This window comes from Acanthaster planci, linkage group LG01, assembly GCF_054643075.1.
Source record: "Acanthaster planci isolate LZ-2023a linkage group LG01, COTS_SCS, whole genome shotgun sequence".
Taxonomy (NCBI): domain Eukaryota; kingdom Metazoa; phylum Echinodermata; class Asteroidea; order Valvatida; family Acanthasteridae; genus Acanthaster; species Acanthaster planci.
Genome location: NC_141777.1, coordinates 35,951,657 through 35,971,205, shown reverse-complemented (window position 1 = coordinate 35,971,205; position 19,549 = coordinate 35,951,657). Strand labels below are relative to the sequence as shown.

The 19,549-nt window shown below is 41.4% G+C and overlaps 1 protein-coding gene across 1 annotated transcript; it reads right to left on the bottom strand.

Moving 5' to 3' along the window:
- Positions 1-754: 754 nt before the first annotated feature.
- LOC110990585 (galectin-9C-like) lies at positions 755-19,548 on the bottom strand. Its single transcript, XM_022255649.2, has 9 exons — positions 17,842-19,548; positions 13,345-13,401; positions 12,994-13,082; positions 12,338-12,542; positions 10,748-10,927; positions 10,006-10,227; positions 7,649-7,737; positions 5,117-5,297; positions 755-2,952 (listed from the first exon to the last, which is right to left on the bottom strand). The coding sequence occupies exons 1-9, from the start codon at positions 17,884-17,886 to the stop codon at positions 2,806-2,808; spliced, it is 1,215 nt and encodes a 404-aa protein (XP_022111341.2). The 5' UTR covers positions 17,887-19,548; the 3' UTR covers positions 755-2,805.
- Position 19,549: the final 1 nt, after the last annotated feature.

Genomic DNA, 19,549 nt, shown 5'->3' with positions numbered 1-19,549 from the left:
CGAGCGTGCAAACCAGACGCTACTAAAGTAGAGATAGAGGGCTTTTCAAAAAGTTGATGACAATACCCGAGACAAAAGTCATTATTCCCTATTCACTTTGTTCTATCTAGAGGAAGGGGAAATCCCAGAATTAACTGTAGGGGGTCCTCTAAGAAATACGCAAGTACGTCTTAGTCATCTCGTGGTACCGGTAACAAACCTGCATTTTTGACTACTCCCAAATTTGTACCAAGGGAAAAGTTCAGCAACATATATGTTTAATTGCAACAAGGACCCTCTACTATTTGAGCTGAGTGGAGGGTCCGCGATTGCAAGTCGATCTGGAGAAGCCAATGCTCGTCTAGAAAGGAGTAACGACCTCTTGCGACTTATACTATAGTCTTATGTGTTTCCTAGCAAAATTCAAATCTTTCCCTCTGCTCCAACTACAATCTGTGAATTTGAAGGAAAAGTGGGCGACTGTCACAAAATGCCCAAACCTGTTAGGGCGTAGGAATTAAAGCCCGTTAGCGAATTCAAAGCCTACAGTGACAATGCATGCAACTAAATACAACACTTCTCCTTTCGGTTGGCGATCGGAACCTTAACAGCTCCCTGTAAACTGTAGAATTCGTACCAGTCACGGTGTGCCGCCTACGTCACAGTGATTCTATTTATAGCATCTCTTCGTGTTACGTCGCATGACTTATTACTGGCGGGTTGAAGGGTATTACTTGTACAGCGCACAGAAGTAAAGTCCAAGCGAAAGCGAAACTTGCATTTCTGTTCTTTTCATTTATTCTTCAAATTTCATGTTTCTACATGTTCATAATCGTGAAGTGTCCGATATAAATACAGGCCAGAATTAACAGGCGACGGAAATACAGTAGCTCAAATCCCCCTTGGATATACACATGTTGATGGGGTATTTCTGGCCCAATGCAATACTGATAAGTCGCAACAACTGACAACGGCCGACAGTATAGTAAGCTTTTATGGCAACTTAGATTTTGAGGCAGGTACAAAGCCTTGTACACCCGATCACACTTGAACTGTCAAACAAAAAATCAACTCATAATGTTTGCAATATTACTTTGCTTTTCAAAGATGAAACGATGGTATCCTTGCACTACAAGTTTACTTTAGTGTTAGTGAATATTACGGGCTGGTGTTAACTCTGCAGGCACAGCTTTACACAGCTTCCAGAGAAGTTAAGGGTATTAAAGACGACATAAATACGTGGCGGTCAGCAAAAGGCTGGGCAAAACGTTGAATGGCAAAATTATGGCTCAATGATGGCCGCTACACGAGGTCTGTAAAATGCAAAAGCGGCAACTCCTTGACCTAAAACGACACAACCATCCCACTATCCTCTGCTTGGATTCACACAATTAACATAAAGTGACGTACATCGCAGTGTCGACCGCAATCCCTACCCATTTTACAGTCTCCACAAAGAGATGCGAGTAACATTGCAACTCTTTGGTTTTCCTCAAGGTCTCCGGGCTACAGTGCCTAAATTCAATTTTGCACAGCACTTTTAATTGGTTCCATCATATCAAACTAAATTTAGGTAGCCAACACTTGGTCATTCGCCACCTTTGCAGCTTACATTTGCGTTAGCACATATGGCTCACCTGTCTTTCTGCAAAATTCAACAATTCCCCTCACATAAAACTGTAGGCGGGAAAAAAGGCATTTACTTAATAAATCCTGTTAAAATTTCTATCAAAGCATAAAAGTAATCTTTAAAATTGATTAGCAACAGTAATTTGACCTTCTTTAAAATAGTCTCATTCACTGACCCCCGTCATAAAGCAAATAATTGTTATACATGCACTTATAAATTTATAACTGGCCAAAAAAGAAAGTAGTGGGTCAATTGACATATTTTGACCTGGGGGAATTACGTACGTCCTCTTTAGCACAGTTATTGCCGAGTCCAGCACCAATCTCTGCAAGACCATCGAAAGTCCATCAAAAGTCATCGTATCATAAGCCAAATGGATAGTAATGCAAGCACTGTCACTGTTCACCCAGCTTCGTTATGACTGGCCTGTGACGGGCCTCATGACTGTACTTGTGAAGGGGCATATGACTGGCCTAGTGAAGGGACTTCTGACTTATGTGAGGGGACTTGTGACTGGTCTTGTGAGATTTGTGACAGTTATTGTGAAGAGACTTATGACTTGTTTTGTGAAAGGACTTGCAACAGGCCTTGTGAGAGGACTTACGACTGGTTTTGTGAAGCGACTTGTGACTGGACTTAAGAAGGGCCTTGTGACTGGCCATTTTTAGGGGACTTGTGACTAAGCTTGTGAGGGAACTTGTGACTGATCTTGTGAGGGAACTTGTGACTGGTTTTGTAAGGGGACTCGTGATTGGTCTTGAGGGAACTTGTGACTGGACTTGCGAAAGGATTTGTGACTGGTCTTTTGAAGCTGCATGTAAGTATAAATGGATTACAACAATGCTTTCTGGCCATCAATGAAAGGCCAGGATTTTAGTTTGAAAACTTGGTTTAGGCAATCAACTAAAACTATTTCTATTTATAATAGAATTATACCTTTTCTAAACATTAGTTTCTTTTGTGCCTTCATTTGAGGGCATAAATGAAGTCTCTAAGCATGACTTTTCACTGACATCAAAGATTAAGGTGACACATTACAACATCTTTACTGACTCATGAAATGCATCACATGGTGAAACATTAACTTTTCAGACAAACCTTTTGCTAAGGAAGGATCTTAAGCAAAATAATTATCCTCTAAATATATGGTTTGGATTTATCTATAAATAACAGCCACTTTTAACCACTTGGGTCTTTTAGTGGTAATTGATCTGGGTTATGATGCAGTCCCCATCAATCGCCAAAGCGCTGATATTCTGGAACGGCAGACGATGCTTGAACTCCAGTAGATGAGAGCCATTCAGAGCAACTTTGAACTCGTGCTGCTCGCACAGAAACATGATCTACATGTGTAAAAAAAAACAAAAGTTCACCGAGTACATGCTTTCACTTGACAACATGAACACGTGCAGGAAAGTAAGTGTCATGTGTAATTTTGAGTGGACTGAAGATGATTGGAGTGTTGGAAGTTAGCTAGTAAGTTAATGACTTTGTGCTGGAGTATGTGTCAATGTTACTAGTGGACTAAAATGTCCAGCACATACACCTTGACTCACTTCCGGCTGGCATGCACTTCCAGCCTGCATCCAAAGATGCCAAGTCCCCATTTATTTTGTACGCACACACAAAGTCTGAGAAATCTGTGGGAGCAGACCATGTGCTGAACTTGAACCTGGCAGCCAGCCAATTTTGGCAGCAAATATCACTCAATAGGCGCGGCCCACACTGTTAAACAGTATGAGGTTCTGATGAGAAACGCCATACAAATGCCATTGCGGTTCAGTGTTTGTGGTGTTCGTCTGCACATCAAAAGTGAGCCATTGAAATTTGCCTCTTTCAAAAGTCCCCATTTTGGGTCAAAAATAATGCACAAGCAAGTGGTTAGCTAAGACTGCTTTGACATTGAACATTATCAAAAGTGCTTTATGATAGTTTCTGCTTTTGCAATTTGGTTTCTACAAAAGCCTGTTTCCCGTCTGCACTAGACATCTGCACTAGTAAGCAGGAGGTCCTGGCCAAGTAAGCTTGTGAATTTTGTCACAAGCTCTGAGTAAAAAGTATAAAGAACAATTGTTTGTGTAAGGGCAAAACCTGTGATTAAAAATGTTAAAAATTAACATCTCGCCAACGCAAAGTACATATAGAGAAAGCCTACTTCCCTTCAGCCGGGGATTTGTACATGTAACCTTGCCGACTGAGTCTCATGTGACCACAGATAGATTTGAGTTCAAGGCCTTTCAAAAACTTTGTACCACAATCCCAGTCCTTTTTAGAGTTGGAGTTTACACATGCTGGTGGTCAACTGTTCAAGATTTGTGTGGTACTTCTGACTACCTCATTGCTTTTTTGAAACTGTGAGACAATGTCACGGGGCAATGCATTACTGCCAAGCCTGGCCATGGCTCCCAGCCACCTGTAAGATCCAAACACAAACACACTCCATGGACAAGTTCCCGTAACAGTGTTGTGTGCAAACTAAATGGGAATCACCAAAGTGTGGTATTAAATTAATGCCTAAAAGTACACGTAGTTAGGACAAGGAAGGTCTTCAGCCATCCTCGGTGGGATCTGGTGATTCTGGTTGTACGGTCTCTTCGAGCCCAAAATATGGGGATATTAAAAAAATCAAACCTCTTGATGACCAGGGCCTATACTGCTTGGGAATTTTGCATGTTTAGGCCAAGAAAGTGTTATGCTTCATGTTTCCCTACTTACCCTATGCTGACTGCACAACCCTTAAGTAATTTGGGTAAAAGGGTGGGGAAACTTGAAAAAATGGAAATGAAGAAAGAAAAAATTAAGTGTCTAATTTGACTGCGATAAAAAAGGGTTTAGTGGACTTATTTATGTATGAAACTAGTACCCTTTCAAGTGTTCTTCACTTCATTTGAAAGACATGCCACCTGACCGCTCACTGTTATTACTTTTAACCTGTTAATAACACTTAACTGCACACTGAATTGGTGTAAAACGGCATAAGGAAAATTCCTACCTACATGTATATACCTAGTTTTCAGATGCCATGTAATGGGAGACAGAACTATTGGGAGGGGGGAGAGCTTAGCAAAAGAGCAGCAGGGAACCAGTCACATGCAATTTACACCTCGTGGCATTTGGCTGGTAACAAATTTCTGACTAGCAAATATTTCTGGGCTTAACCAGTTTTTGTGTTCAGCTGCCCTATGAAATTGGGCCCAGGTGATAAAGTGGGTTTTGAAAGGGACTGCCTCAAAGGTTATCCAGGGTAATTTTCCAATACCCATCTCTGACTCAGTCTCAGGCTTCGTCTCGATCGTCTTTGTCTCAACATCGATCCCTGTACATAGGCCTACAGTGTTCAAATCAAACAGAAATACATGTGTGCTTCCATACATGCATTTAGATGATGTTCCAGTGGCAGTATCTCAGCTATTATAACCACTTCAAAGTTGAAGAGCCCAAAATCAGGACAAGCACGAGACAGAGATGAAATGAGTATTCTGAAAACCTTTCAAGGTGAGCGTTTACCTCATAGGTCCCATTTGGGTGGAAGGGGAAGTAGGTGCGGTGTCTCTGCTCAGTGCCATCCCATCTGGTGCTGCGCAGGGCGTTCATGACGATAGCCTGCTCGTTGAATCGTGGATTGAAGTGAAATGCAATATCACTCCTTGGGTTGGTGGACATGCCACACTGGAAATTTATGTGGAACCTATGTACAGGTATGTTGAGAAACACAGAAAAAAGTTACCTTCTTGAAAAGTTTCACCTGAAAAACCACTTAATTCACTGATCACTTGTAATAAACGAGAAACTCTGCAACCATGCTTTGGGCATGGTTTTCAAAATAAAGCCTCTGGTAACAGAGCCAGAAAGGAAGGGTAAAGAGTGAATTGCCCGGTTGCCCACCTGTTTACTTAGAGGTATGGGTGTACTTGCATACTGCAAGCTTACATGCTTTAAAGGGGATTTTTTCAATTCAAATTAATTAACACAAAATTCAGAACTCTGAAAAAGTCATTAAAGTGCAAATGCTATGTTCAGCAGACCAGTAATTTTTAAACCAGTTCGAATACAGGAAGGAGACAGGTTGCGTTCTCCCTTTTACACACAAAACATTGAAAAACCAGTAGATCTTTGAAAGTGCGTTTTCACACAAATGTAAATTAAGGCGAGGACAACTGTATGGTAAACCTCATCCGCTCCCCTTTAATGGAGCCGAGCGTCATAATAACCGAGTACTCAAATACCCAACTGTTGACATCGGGAACCAACTACAAATTGTGGGAGCTGGCACCAGTGACCAACTAAACAAATCACTCAGTAACTTTTCAGACAGAAGAGAAAGTACGATTTTTAAACATCTTATGAAACAAAATCACCAGGGAACACTGAATACTAAACACATTTCAAGTTTATGTCCAAAGGTTCTAGATGAGCACCTGGTATGACAGAATTGGCAATATGGATACATTTTCCACATGTAAGCATTTCTTTACTTTGAATTTTGGAGTTAGGCTTTTTACGGGTACACAAGGAACCGTGTGTTACTTTACAAGGTACCTCATTCTTGTACTGCCTATAAATGCATGCCAATGCCTTTAAACATGTTTAATGGCCCTACATCTATGCAAACAACCATGCAACACATGTCCTGGGCATGTATTTTTCTACAGTCTACAAAAACAACGTACATGTAGATTCACCATGCAAGGATGACTCTTTGAGACAACTTTGAAAATTGAAACGGTGGAATTTCATATATACATGTATAACCTTCCTTCCATCATGCTTTGATAAAAATGATCAAAGACTTGTAATTGTACTTAAAACTACATGGACTGAAAGTGAAACTGCAATGATTGTACAAAATAAGCTACTTTTAAAATGAAATTTCTTGTTTTATTTTGAGGCTTCTGCATGGCTCTAATTGTTGGGTGCACTTTGTGCTACATGACTGCACAGTGAAAAAAGGAGCAAATATAAGTTCCCTTATCATTTTTTTCAACTACATCCTGCTTGATTGGGAGAACAATTTTAACAATTGCATGAAACTGTAGATTTGCATACAAATAATGCTAACTTTCTGTCATTCATGACAATGCAATGAAATTTTGCGAAAACCATGTAAATGTACTCTTATCTTAAGACTTAAAGGTTTTCATGGTGAAAGAAACTAGATCTATAGTAAAGATTGCGGTAACACCATGTATTTATCTCTTCTTTGAGTATGTGTGGTTCTGAGAAGAACCGGGGAATAACTCGACGTTTCGAACATTAGAGAAGCATTAGAGAAGCCATGGAAATCATCAAGCACGACACAGTTTCCCAAGACATCGGCTTCAACATCAGCGATATCTGGCGCCCCATCCTCACATCCCAGTCCAATGGGTCTCCTATACCCTAGGACTCCCTAGTTAGGTTTCCCCCTCAGTCAGCCTATGGGTCTTCTATACCCCTTGGCACCCAGCTATTCACTCTCCCACTGCCAACTCCAACTGACACGCTCCGGTAAACACACACACAGGGCATGCAGCCCCAGGATCCAATGCAGCATCCATTGTTCCCGCCATCACTGTTCCCGCCTTAACGCCTCACCGAGCTAATCCCTACATCTGGATCCCTCTCTACACCATATAAGCTCCACTCCCAGTTAGAATCCTGCAGTCTCCTGAAGACGGACAGAGTACACTGTTCGAAACGTCGAGTTATTCCCCGGTTCTTCTCAGAACCACACATACTCAAAGAAGAGATAAATACATGGTGTTACCGCAATCTTTACTATAGATCTACTCTTATCTTGGAAAATATGCATCGCAGTAACACATAACATAACACAAGTTAATCTTTGCCAAATACAACACTTTATTTTAAAAACATTATACTATGGTTTGCCACAGAATAAAGATATCCCATTTCCCATTTTTTAAAAACGGTCCCTTGCCATGGTAAAGGAACTACTGCTAAGTACCATCTATAGCACTCCTTTTATCCCGATGTCTAAAATGGTGTCAAGTGACCAACTCATTACAGCTATGCACTTGTACTGCACAGGAGCTTTACCTGGTTGGGCGAGGCTTCACAGTTAGTTTGACTGTAATAATCTTCCCTTTCTTCATTCCACCAGGAATCATTTGCAAGTATGGAAGAGGCTAGAATATCAAAACGACATGAACAGGAAGGTTTCAGAAGCAGGAATGTGTCACAGTGACATAAGGGCTTTTGTTATCTAGCTGTAATGGACTGAGCATGAGGGTTTGAATTAGATTTTGGGAAAAGAAAGAGGATGGGGGGAAGAGGACTTGGTGCATTTGTTCCTGCAAGCAATTCATAGCATTCCATTCTGCATGTACATGTAGTTCATAGCATTCCATTCTGCATGTACATGTAGTTCATAGCATTCCATTCTGCATGTACATGTAGTTCATAGCATTCCATTCTGCATGTACATGTAGTTCATAGCATTCCATTCTGCATGTACATGTAGTTCATAGCATTCCATTCTGCATGTACATGTAGTTCATAGCATTCCATTCTGCATGTACATGTAGTTCATAGCATTCCATTCTGCATGTACATGTAGTTCATAGCATTCCATTCTGCATGTACATGTAGTTCATAGCATTCCATTCTGCATGTACATGTAGTTCATAGCATTCCATTCTGCATGTACAAGTAGTTCATAGCATTCCATTCTGCATGTACATGTAGTTCATAGCATTCCATTCTGCATGTACATGTAGTTCATAGCATTCCATTCTGCATGTATATGTAGTTCATAGCATTCCATTCTGCATGTACATGTAGTTCATAGCATTTCATTCTGCATGTACATGTAGTTCATAGCATTCCATTCTGCATGTACATGTAGTTCATAGCATTCTGTTCTGTACAAAGTTTTTAAGTGCTTGTTTTGGTACATGTATCGAAATATTTGTTTAAAAGGATTTCCCACAAATTTCTCAAATTTGTTTTAATCTCCTGAAAAAGATCTTAGTAGATAAAGGCAGTGGTGCACTGATGGTCCATTGACTTACCAGCTGAGCTTATCGGACTGGCAGGTGTCCGCTGGGATTGTGACTTTAGAAAAATTTGATTTGCTCGCCCATTTACTTCAATACATAAGATCATTTTCTTTTTTAAAGTAATTCTTTCTATTTCACATTGTGGAATCCACTTGGTAAAAACTTCAACCTTGGGGATGTGTCTCAGTGCTTGCATTAAGTATATGCACCCTTCTCATGATGAAAATGCAGAAATGTTGAACTTAACGACCGTGTTATTCAAATTGTGCAGAAGTTCTAAAGCACTTTTCTGGCAACAACTGTCACGTTTTCAATGATCAGGGGCGAATGGGCTGCTGGCTCGTAAACTTGCCTTGCAAAAACAGGTTCATACCTGCCAGACAGTCATGGTTTATTACATAACTTGTGACTGGTTCACTGCCAAGTTTTGCTTAGCATGTGAATTTGCCAGTTAAGATATGCTGCCCTACCAGCTCTGTGAAATCAGTCAGAATGTTAACAGATGCTCAGCAGAGCTCATGGTTCCCAAACAATTGACATATGGGTCATTCCACGAACTTCGGGCACAGTTTGTGATGGCGTCCCTTGTTACATCAGTGAAAATAAACATCTTTTTTCCCTGCATGTGGATTCTAAATTGACATTGTTCTAAATCTTGCTAGGTTCATGTAGTGGTGTGCTTCATCTTTGCTAAATAATGACTTAATCTGCTGTAATGTGAAAATAAAAGGCAATAAAAGTTACCAATGTAACAAGGGACGCCGTCACAAACTGTGCCCGAACTTCATGGAGTGACCCATATGTGACCATGCGAATTTTATGCCACCCACGTGGTAGCCAGCAAGAGTCGACTGTAGAAACCGACATCATTTAAAGACGAGATCTGGTCAAGGCTACTGATTGAACGGCAGTTGTCAGGTGATCAGACCAGCTAACCAGATTTAGGGGGACTCTACAGAAAGCATGTCTGAGAGTGTTCCATCTGGGCAATAAGTTTTTCTGAAGTTTTGGGTGGCAAATATGCACCAACGTCAGGCCAACTAAACCAGTCTGCATGGTACGACCTGCACAACTCAGGGACTGATTCATGAGTGCTAACTTCTTCCTTACAGCATCAAACTTGCTGCAGCTAAAGACCCATAAACCCATGTCAGCCGATTGGCCAAATTGTAGAGGTCAGAAGGGTATCATTTTGCATAACTCATCAGTAAATGTGCTCAGATATCAGAAACACTCATTTGCAAGCTAGCATCTATTATATAAATCCAGGTCCTAGAAAATTGATTTCTAAAACTTTTTTGTACTCCGATCCTAGAGATTCAGGTCTGGAACCGGACCACATTTACGCAGATCTGACGAAGATAAGAATCACCAAGAGGATTTGGAAAGACTTACCGGGTTATTAATGACTTGAGGTCCTTGCGGGTATGACGGCTGTGAGGGGTACCCTGGCTGTGAGGGGTAAGCTGGCTGAGATGGGTATGCCGGTTGGGCTGGAAACGAGGGCTGGGCTGCCGGTGGGGCAGCGTATGCCGGTGCGGCTGGGTAGGATGGCTGGGCTGGGTAGGCCGGTTGAGATGGTGCGTACTGGGGCGGAGGGGCCGGACCCGTTGGATACTGGGGATTTTTATTGACAATTAAAGAAGACATGAAATGACAAGGAATGAAAAACGAGATCCAGAACATCATGTGAAAGGGTAAAAAATTCAACAGCACATTCCACAGGATATATACTTTCATGGAGGAGGTTAAAGAAATGTCTAAATAAAATAATTATGAAGTACAAGTATGTAACAATTACTGACTGTTATACAGGGGGATATAATGTTAAAACCCGAGGGACTCCGGCTATGTGATATGCACGCAAGGAAGGATGTAGTACGCATTTTTATCAACCATGATCTCGTGATCACAATCTTTCTTTCCAAAAAGTTAAGGTCATTTGGGAACAAAGCACATGTGCGAGTCGGCATATGGCCACGATGATAGGGCAAAAGCCCTCTCTCACGCACATTGCCATACCCAAATGACCTTGGACATGCTTCATTTTGGGTGTGCGCCCAACTGGCTCACTGTAGTATTTAAAGCGAGTGGTTCCCTGTCTCCGCCAAGTGTTAGAGGCTGGCTGAGTACTTACAGCAGGTGCAGAAGGCATGGCTGGGTGGGCAGGTGCTGCCAGCACAGGGGCTGGAGTGTAGCCACCTTCCATGCGTATGGTGTATATTCTGACGTCACCATTGATTGTAATGTGGGAAATCCTCTGTAGCTTCTTGATGTAGTGCGGGTAAGAGATGTAGTGTTCGCCGTTAAGTGCAATCTGACAAAGAAAAAAGCATTGGTGAGATAGCAATGGAAGGAAACCCTAAAGCAATCCTTACAGATACTTTTTGTTACCAATGCATTACTAGTTTTAGGAGTGCAAGGAAAAGCCTTGAATTATAGTGCTGGAGAATCCAATGTAAACACAGCAGGATTTTTACTTCGCGAGGGGAAAAGCCTTGTGGTTTTTCTGCAGCTGATTTCATGAAACTTTACGCAATGGCGTAACTCCACTTACACCATTTTATTGCGTAAGTTATGCAACAAATTTAGACAGATTTCACGAAACTTATGCACTGTGTAAGTCCGCGACTTACGCAACAAATTATGGCGTAACTTACGCAGTCATCTTAGGTGGCGTAAGTTGTTCCGAACGAAGCGAAAATGAACGATTTGACTTGCTTATCAGGACCGGTTATGCCTCATCATTGTTGAAGTTATTAAGGATTATACGAGAAATGAACAACTTTGTTCCAGAAGATAATAATAAACTTGTCTGGCTGTGAGAAAACTGCAAGACTTTTTGTCCGGTTCTGACGAAGAAAAGACGAAATCTTTATTCAAAATGGCGGGCAGAGGTGATTCAATGACTGTTTGATAACTGATGTTATATTGGAAAGGAACACTGATCGTAAAAGCCGTTTTTGTCCTCGTTAAAGAAATTTAACTTCATTAAAACGTGGCGCAGCCACACAGCTTTTCATGAAACCAAACGTAAGCAAATTGCGCAGCTATTGCATAAATTTGTGGCGCAAGGCTTATGCATTGTTCAAAGTTATGCCACATTTCGTGAAATCGGCTGCTGGTGGCCTACATGAATACATGCCATTACTGCATATCACTGTCAATACAATCATTGATACTTCTACATCCTGTACCCAAAAGGCAGACTGTAACAATGAAGAAATGTCCCTCCAAAAGTGCAGTGTAAATGTTTGTTCAAAAAGAAGCAAAACTCTGTGAATATTCAAACAAAACCCTGCCTAACAGCTTCAATTTACAAAACTCTGTTTTATAGCTCCGTGATGTAACCAAACAAACATGACCCGGAATGTAATGTATAAGCACTCTAAACACTCAACATCTTCCCTAAGGTTCCCTCCACCAGCCCAAACCTTCCTCCAAATATAGGCCTCCCCAAGGAAAGAACACCAAGAAATCCTGAACTATTTCTTTCCTCCTACAGATGAATACACAATGGCTCCAAAAATATAGTTTGAAATGTGTGAATTTGAAACCTTCAGAAATTTGCCAGGTTTTATCAGTAAACCCAACAAGCACTGTTACAGAGTCTTGCTACAACAAAATCCTGTTTATTCTTTGTTTTTCTGGTCCTATTGTAACAATTTCCCGGTTATAACAAGGTGATATGATATTGGTTGACTGCATTTCAAATGTTTGGGTTTACCTTGAACTGTGAAGCCTCAGCATTGATGATCATTTCAAAGTTCTGGCCCCGCTGGAGGACATTCTGGACTTGTATCTCCTGACCCCAAGTCATCTTCTTGAAGTGGTTGACCACGGCCACGCCTTGGCCAAAGGAAGGGCTGAAGGTCAGCGCTATGTCATCCAGGGGCACCTGCCTCAGACCACAGGCCAAGTTTACTGCAAACCTGTAAAAGGTTAAAGGTCAAGAGTGGAGACAATCAGCCCTATTGGACAGATGACACCTGCAGGGAGGTACTCCTGGGGGACACACTTTGCATTTATCCATGCATCAGTTTCTTTTAACTGAAAAAATTTCTTTCATAAGTATTTAAATTTACACCAGCATTTTTGGGACTCCTTTTCTGGTTTAAAAATGTGAACACTCACATAATTGTTGGGTTATTTACCACACAGAAACAACAGTGAATTTGCGAGCAACTTAAATCATCAATGTTGGTATACATAACAACATACATATATCACTCGACTCAACTACCTTTTTTATTCAACTAGTTATGGTAAAATCTCCTCTCATCAGTTACTGGTCTTTCTAGGCCTCGTTGCGCACATTACAATGCTCTTCCTGAACCAAGCTTTTTTTTTGGCACAATGACTCCTTCTGACATGTAAACATACCTTAGAGCATTAGGATTGACATAGCCCTGGATGAAGAGCATCTTCCCTGGTGACATATTGCCTGGGATGATGCCAGAAAAGGGAATGCCCTGTAGACAGTGAGCAGCACAATAAAAGGCTCTCAGTAAATCCACTTCTAAAATACATGTAAACCGTTCCCATCAAACTTGATCACCAACATGTCACGTTTCCCATGCCATTCGAAGTAAAAGAGCGGGTAACTTTTCAGTTTTAAGATTTGCCAGAAAAAATGTATTTTCAATCTCTTTGACAAAAACACAAGACTGACATTTCTAAACATCTTAGTTTACAAAAACATGGATGGCCAAACATCAGACGCACGTTACTTACTGGATTGGTGGTGATGACTGTACTAGCCATAGTTGCGTACAGTGTATTTCTTATGACCTACTGAAAAAAGACAAAACATGAACATAAATGCCTCAACTCTGCATAATGCACTTGCAATCCAACACAATTTTCCATCATGTGGTGTTGACATGTTAACATGCCTGGTTAATGGCAGTGAGGAAGAACAACTGTATTTACAGGCTAGGGCTTCACACGTATCTCTGTGCTCCGTGAGCCTTCTTCTTTGCATCTGATTCTCAAAATACAGTTTCCCTGTATGGATTCAAACTAGTCCGTGAGTGGGAATATCAAAGACCGAGGACAGAATTGAAACTTTAAAGGAAATATTACTTGTTAACTTTCAGCTTCAACAAGTGACATTAAAGTGCCTTTAAAGATTCAACATTTCCATACTTTAATGTTTAGAAATAACAGATTTATAGAGTACTGTTACAATAATTGCACAAAGCATATACTGAAATTTTCAGGTTCGGAACTTATTCTGTTCTTTTAAGATTTTATATGGCATTTAACAACAGAGAACAGAAAACTTGCATGATACTTGTTTAATGGATTTTTAAAAATACTTGGGTAAAGACCACAGCCACTCAGAAATTAGAGAACCACCAGACAATAAGGGGAAATCTGGAATGGCTTTTTTAATCTGTTGAACTGAAAATACACACACTTCAAACCAACACCAGGATTCAGTTCAGATCTTTATCGGTACAGATTTATTGTTCCCAAACCATTCAATGTTTAACCTTTGATAAAGGGCATGCTGGCACTAGCCTTTCTGGCAGACCCACGTCATCACAGCACCTCCTCACGTGACTTGGGAACAAGATCAACTTTCGTTTTGGAAAAAATATGTGCACAAAGGTCAGACAGAAATGGTCAGCACAAAGTTGACTGATTCATGAAGGCATGTGAGAGACCACACATGATTTTATCATGCTATAAACACATGCATGGCACAGGCCCTGCGGTGTACATGTAGTAATGAATTAGCCAAGTACATGTAATTTTGCCATGGACATGCATAGCCAAGTATTAAACGAACAAATTGACAATTTTCAGATTTAACCTCTTCTCGACAGGAATTTCTTTCCGAAGGCTAACTCCAAGAATTCCAGCCTCACTTGGCCACGAAGGCCACCTGCCAAACCGCAAATTCTCGGTTTGTGGCCCAGCGTGCTCTGCACGCTTTGATTTACACGGTGAACAGGCTGATTGTTCAATGGCATGAGGCTCTACTCAAGCTTCCACATTCCCGTTGCCTCTTTTCCAAGTGGGGACTATTGTGAAGCTGGTGATTATGATGCAAAATTGGTCTTTTCATTTCTGGACTACACACAAAGACCAATTACCATATACACAAGAGCCAGTGTCTGCCTTCTTTCACCGTGTTTGCTCGAGCGTGGGCCGAGAATAATAGCTGAAAAGTAGGCTGAGGATCTCAATTTTCGCGGCATGTCTTAACGCGTCCAGGCGTGAAGGGGTTAAGGAAACTTACTCATAAAAACTCTTGAAATATATCTAATTTCCTTCCTCTCTGTACTGACGTACATACTATTGTGCATCCTCTTTCCCCAGTTTTCCAAATGGAATAATGTTTGCAGAAATAAAAAACCCTCACCGCAAACTCCCAAATCTTCCTGCAATAATCAGTCAGTACACCAACTATCACAGTTCACGTATCCCCACCAATGCAAGAGACACGACCATCCAGGCTGCAAGTGAATGCAGGAAACTGAATTGGAATTCGGGGGAAACTGCTACACATAAGACCACATATGCACTTTTGGGAGGGGGGGTTACAGACAGGTGTCCACACTATTGCCTGCCCATGCACTCATTTTTTTCAGTTTCTGAAATTAGGGGGTAAAGTTTGTCAAATATAATCTAAGAATCAAAACAAGGCTTAGGTACAAATCAATAAATGAATAATCATTTATTGCCTCCTAAGAATTTGTTTTCAAAACCAAGAATTTATAACACACACTTTATATTTATAAATACCATCTCCCGTGCCTGAGATTGAGAAAAATCTACCACTCACTTCACTTTAAAATTTTGCAACACTGTATCAAAACATTTGTTTGCATGTTAAGTGCAGGCAAATGTGAACATTCGATGTGAAGACTGGACAGTGGACAAACTACCAAAATTTGACCCTCTGTGAAGTTTGGCATGTTTGGGCCATGCTTACCAAGTGTTATCCTGTGAAACGCTGGGGTTACTGGGCTATCAGTAATGAAATTATGCAGTAGGGCTTATTTAATACTTTCAATATATAAATATACATAATTTCAATCAGCAAATCTCGTAAGAATTTCATATTTGTATGATTTATTGGAAGCATCTTTACAGTTGTCTTTAACAAAAAATGAAAACAAGAAATGGTGCCATTACAATACAGTGTAACACAAACACAGACATAATTTAATAATAGTAACAGAAGAATTATTTATGCCACAAAGTAGCTCTACTGAGTGGAGCGTAAGAGGAATAATAAAGCTCCACTCAGTTGAGCTAGCTGCAAAAAAAAGTAATTTCAGACTGGCAAGTTTGTGAAGTTCAAAAAGTTAGCCAAACAAAAATGTGAGTGTGGTCTCTTGCTCCGCCAGTACAAAATGCTGGTTATGCAGTCAGGGTAGCCCCACACGCTGGGCTGTAGTGTCTCTCTTTTACAATCTGTCTTTTTTCTGTCGACAATGGAAAAGAGACACGTTGTTTGTAAAACCATGGAGGAAGGAAAATTGTTTTCCTTCCTCCGTGACACTACAGCCCTACGTATGGGGCTAGCAGTCATGCTATTCACGGCAGTGAGCAGTTTCAACTTCAAAAATGGAAGTGGCTTCCTTGGCACTAGGCCTACGTTCATTTGGTTTCGAGTCAACTCGGACCCAAACCAACTCGGACCCATACCAACTCGGACCCATGCCAACTCGGACCCACGACCAACTTGGACCCATGCCAACTCGGCCCCAATACTAACTCGGACCCGCGACCAACTCGGACCCACAACCAACTCGGACCCAATACTAACTCGGACCCACGACCAACTCGGACCCACCATGAGTCAACTCGGACCCAACCCAAGGAGCGTGATTAACTTGTTGAAAATTTTTATTTTGTCCACTTTTACATTTAAGCATTTTTATTTTGTCCACTTTTACATTTAAGCATTTGGTAAATGACACTTTTGCACTGCATGCTGCCGAGATTTAACGTCCTCTCTACACGTTATGCAGGGAAACAGTGGCACAGGATTCCCAGAATTTCTCCGTTTTCGAGTTTGAACAGGCATGGTGGTTAAAAACCGTACAGGACTAGATTTGATATCAGTGATGTCTTGGAACAAGTGATAAGTAACCGACAAGCGTCGTATTTTTATGGAGGCAAATTTCCTATGATGTCTTATTTGCCGCTTGTAATCTGGAATCTTAATCAGGTATTAGCTGCCGAGGTACTTGCGTGATTAACCATAAAGACTGATTTTGTCACCTTCCATTCTTGAAACCCTATGATCGGGGAGTGGGAGCTTGGGACAACCAATGGGAGCAGCTTTTTGAGTGTGATTGACAGTACCAAATCATTGACGCCCTTTCGCCGAAGTTTCTTTTTTGGCACTCCAGATCACCAGCAGAAATCGAATGAACTTTCACCAAACAGCCCCCAAAGTTTTTGTTGCAATAAAAAGCCACAGATAGGCCTTCTGATGTACATAAGAGATGCTGCATACGTACAACAGATACTGCAGATATACACCAATGTCACGAACATTGCCCTTTAATAGTGCCATAATCATGAGGGATCATAGAATTATTTATATAAATCCCGAATTTGGGATTAATAGTTTCCGGTTCAGAGTATTTCTTTCACAAAACGCCCCACAATGCGGGCCTATTTTGGATAGAGGCAGGCGGCTACATTCAGAGCTGAGCGCATAGTTTTACTACTATTAGGGGGTATCTTCGGGAAAATGCGAAAAAAAAGTTCATAAAATTGAAACGAAAAGTGATCAATCTGGCCATAATCTTGAATTTCAAGTGGAAAAAAAATTATCTTGAATTTCCAGCGAAAAAAATGAAGGCCAACCTCGGAGGTTCAAGAGTCGGCGCTATTTCGGTCTAGTACGGGCGCGTATTTGGTGTAATGCAACCGTAAGACTCAGTGGGTCCGAGTTGACTCGAAGTGGGTCCGAAATGGCGTGGGTCCGAGTTGACGTGGGTCCGAGTTGGTTGTGGGTCCGAGATGGTCGTGGGTCCGAGTTAGTACTGGGTCCGAGTTGGCGTGGGTCCGAGTTGGTCCTGGGTCCGAGTTGGCATGGGTCCGAGTTGGAATGGGTCCGAGTTGGTTTGGGTCCGAGTTGACCTGATCCCGTTCATTTTTATCGCATTATACTACGACGGGCATGACTCGACGGGACTTCAAGTCTAGTCACTCCCCCGACAAGGCCTGATATCCATCTCATATGTACATGTACTTAACCTGTGCTGTCCAAAAGATGTTGAGTAGCACTAGCCAGCTTGACATGTACTTGTTCTCTTAAATTTGTCAAAATAAGTGTCACGGGTATGTTGCAACTTGCATTACGCGCGTCACGTGTTCCGCACACCGTACCTCGTTTTCCAATACTCACTTCGGTTCCGTCTGAGGCTTCAACTGTTTTTCTACTAGATGAATTTGAAGCTGTAAGCGCAGTAATTAGTCTAATAGTGCCACAAAACATCAAATAAGATGCAAGAGAGCCATACATTACAGTAATCTAATTAAATTTAAATGCTTTTGGCCCACAATCGGGGATTTGTTTTGGGAACGAGACGGATCCGAGTCGAGTATTGGAAAAGGGCCCTAGCTGGACATACGGCATGTACGGTGTCAAAGTTCAAGCGTTAGTCTTGGTTCCAGGTATCAACTTCACAGTTCAGTGTAATGTCGGGAGTCATTAGAGAGCGCCTTGATCACCTCTGCGGCCTGGGTTCCTACCAGATGTTGTGGGTATTAGACTAGTTGCCAAAAACATTCCTCTGGTGTCCCCCCCCCACCTCTAAAACTGTAACTTCTCATTGTCTCCTCCCAACAAGATTCTTCAGGCTTATGAGCTCAGTGCCTAGCCTGGGGGGCTTTCATGACACTGACCGTACGAGCATCACATAAAATACCATTAAAATTACTTTTAAAAAAGAGAATAAGACCACTTACAATGAAACTACGGTAAAAAGACTTAACCAAACATCAATACATGTGAAATATTATAGGTAACCTCCTCCACCCAACAAAGGCACCAAGTTAAGACTTGAACGAAAAAAGAAAAAGAAGCGAAATAATTGTTGTGGAGGTGATTTAAATTTATGATTTTGAACATTGAGAAATAAACAGTCAACTTAGTTAAGAGCCAGTTTAAAAGATGTTTATTTTACGCTTAAAAATAGCAATGGATTGCGATTGTTGGATACCAGCATGCAACTTATTCCACAGTCCAGGGGCTGCACATAGAAAAGATCTACCCCCCTGACTTGATATTAATTTTTCCAGCGTTCCGTTCAAATGTTTGTTCTTCTCAGTGACGATGCCCCATTAGGAAACTCCGCTGACAGCTTATTTCCAACAATACATCTGTTGAGCGCTGTTTTTGAAAGTGCACAAATTTAAACTTCATAACTGATTGAGCTGAACATGCGCGCGTGACCACATACATTGTAGTCACCAGATCCCTTATTTCGCCACTTACTGTGAAAACCAATCAGACTTGACGATACATGTAGGTGGCGAAATTACTTGGACCTGGCGTGTATATGTACAGTCACACACATTAAACATTATTTGTCACAGAAAACGAATACTGTACCATACGGAACACAAGTCACGTTTTCTCAATTCTAGGTCAAGGTGCAACGATTTCACTTTTGTGTTGCATGTTCCAAACTCAAGAAACAGTGCATTGAGGCGTGAAACGCCTGTTCCGTGGCAAACATGCGACATGCCATTACATGTATTGCAGCACTGCAGTGGTTTTGGCAGGTCACAATGTTCCGAACTATGAATACATCTACAGTATGAGACCAAGTTCAGACTAATTGGGACATGCCCACGATGGCTGTGCAACTCCTGCAATGTCCTCTGATGGGCAGGAGGACAGACATGTGTACAGGTTCTACAATCATGACCCAGGAGAAAATTCTGGATCTCGCGGAAA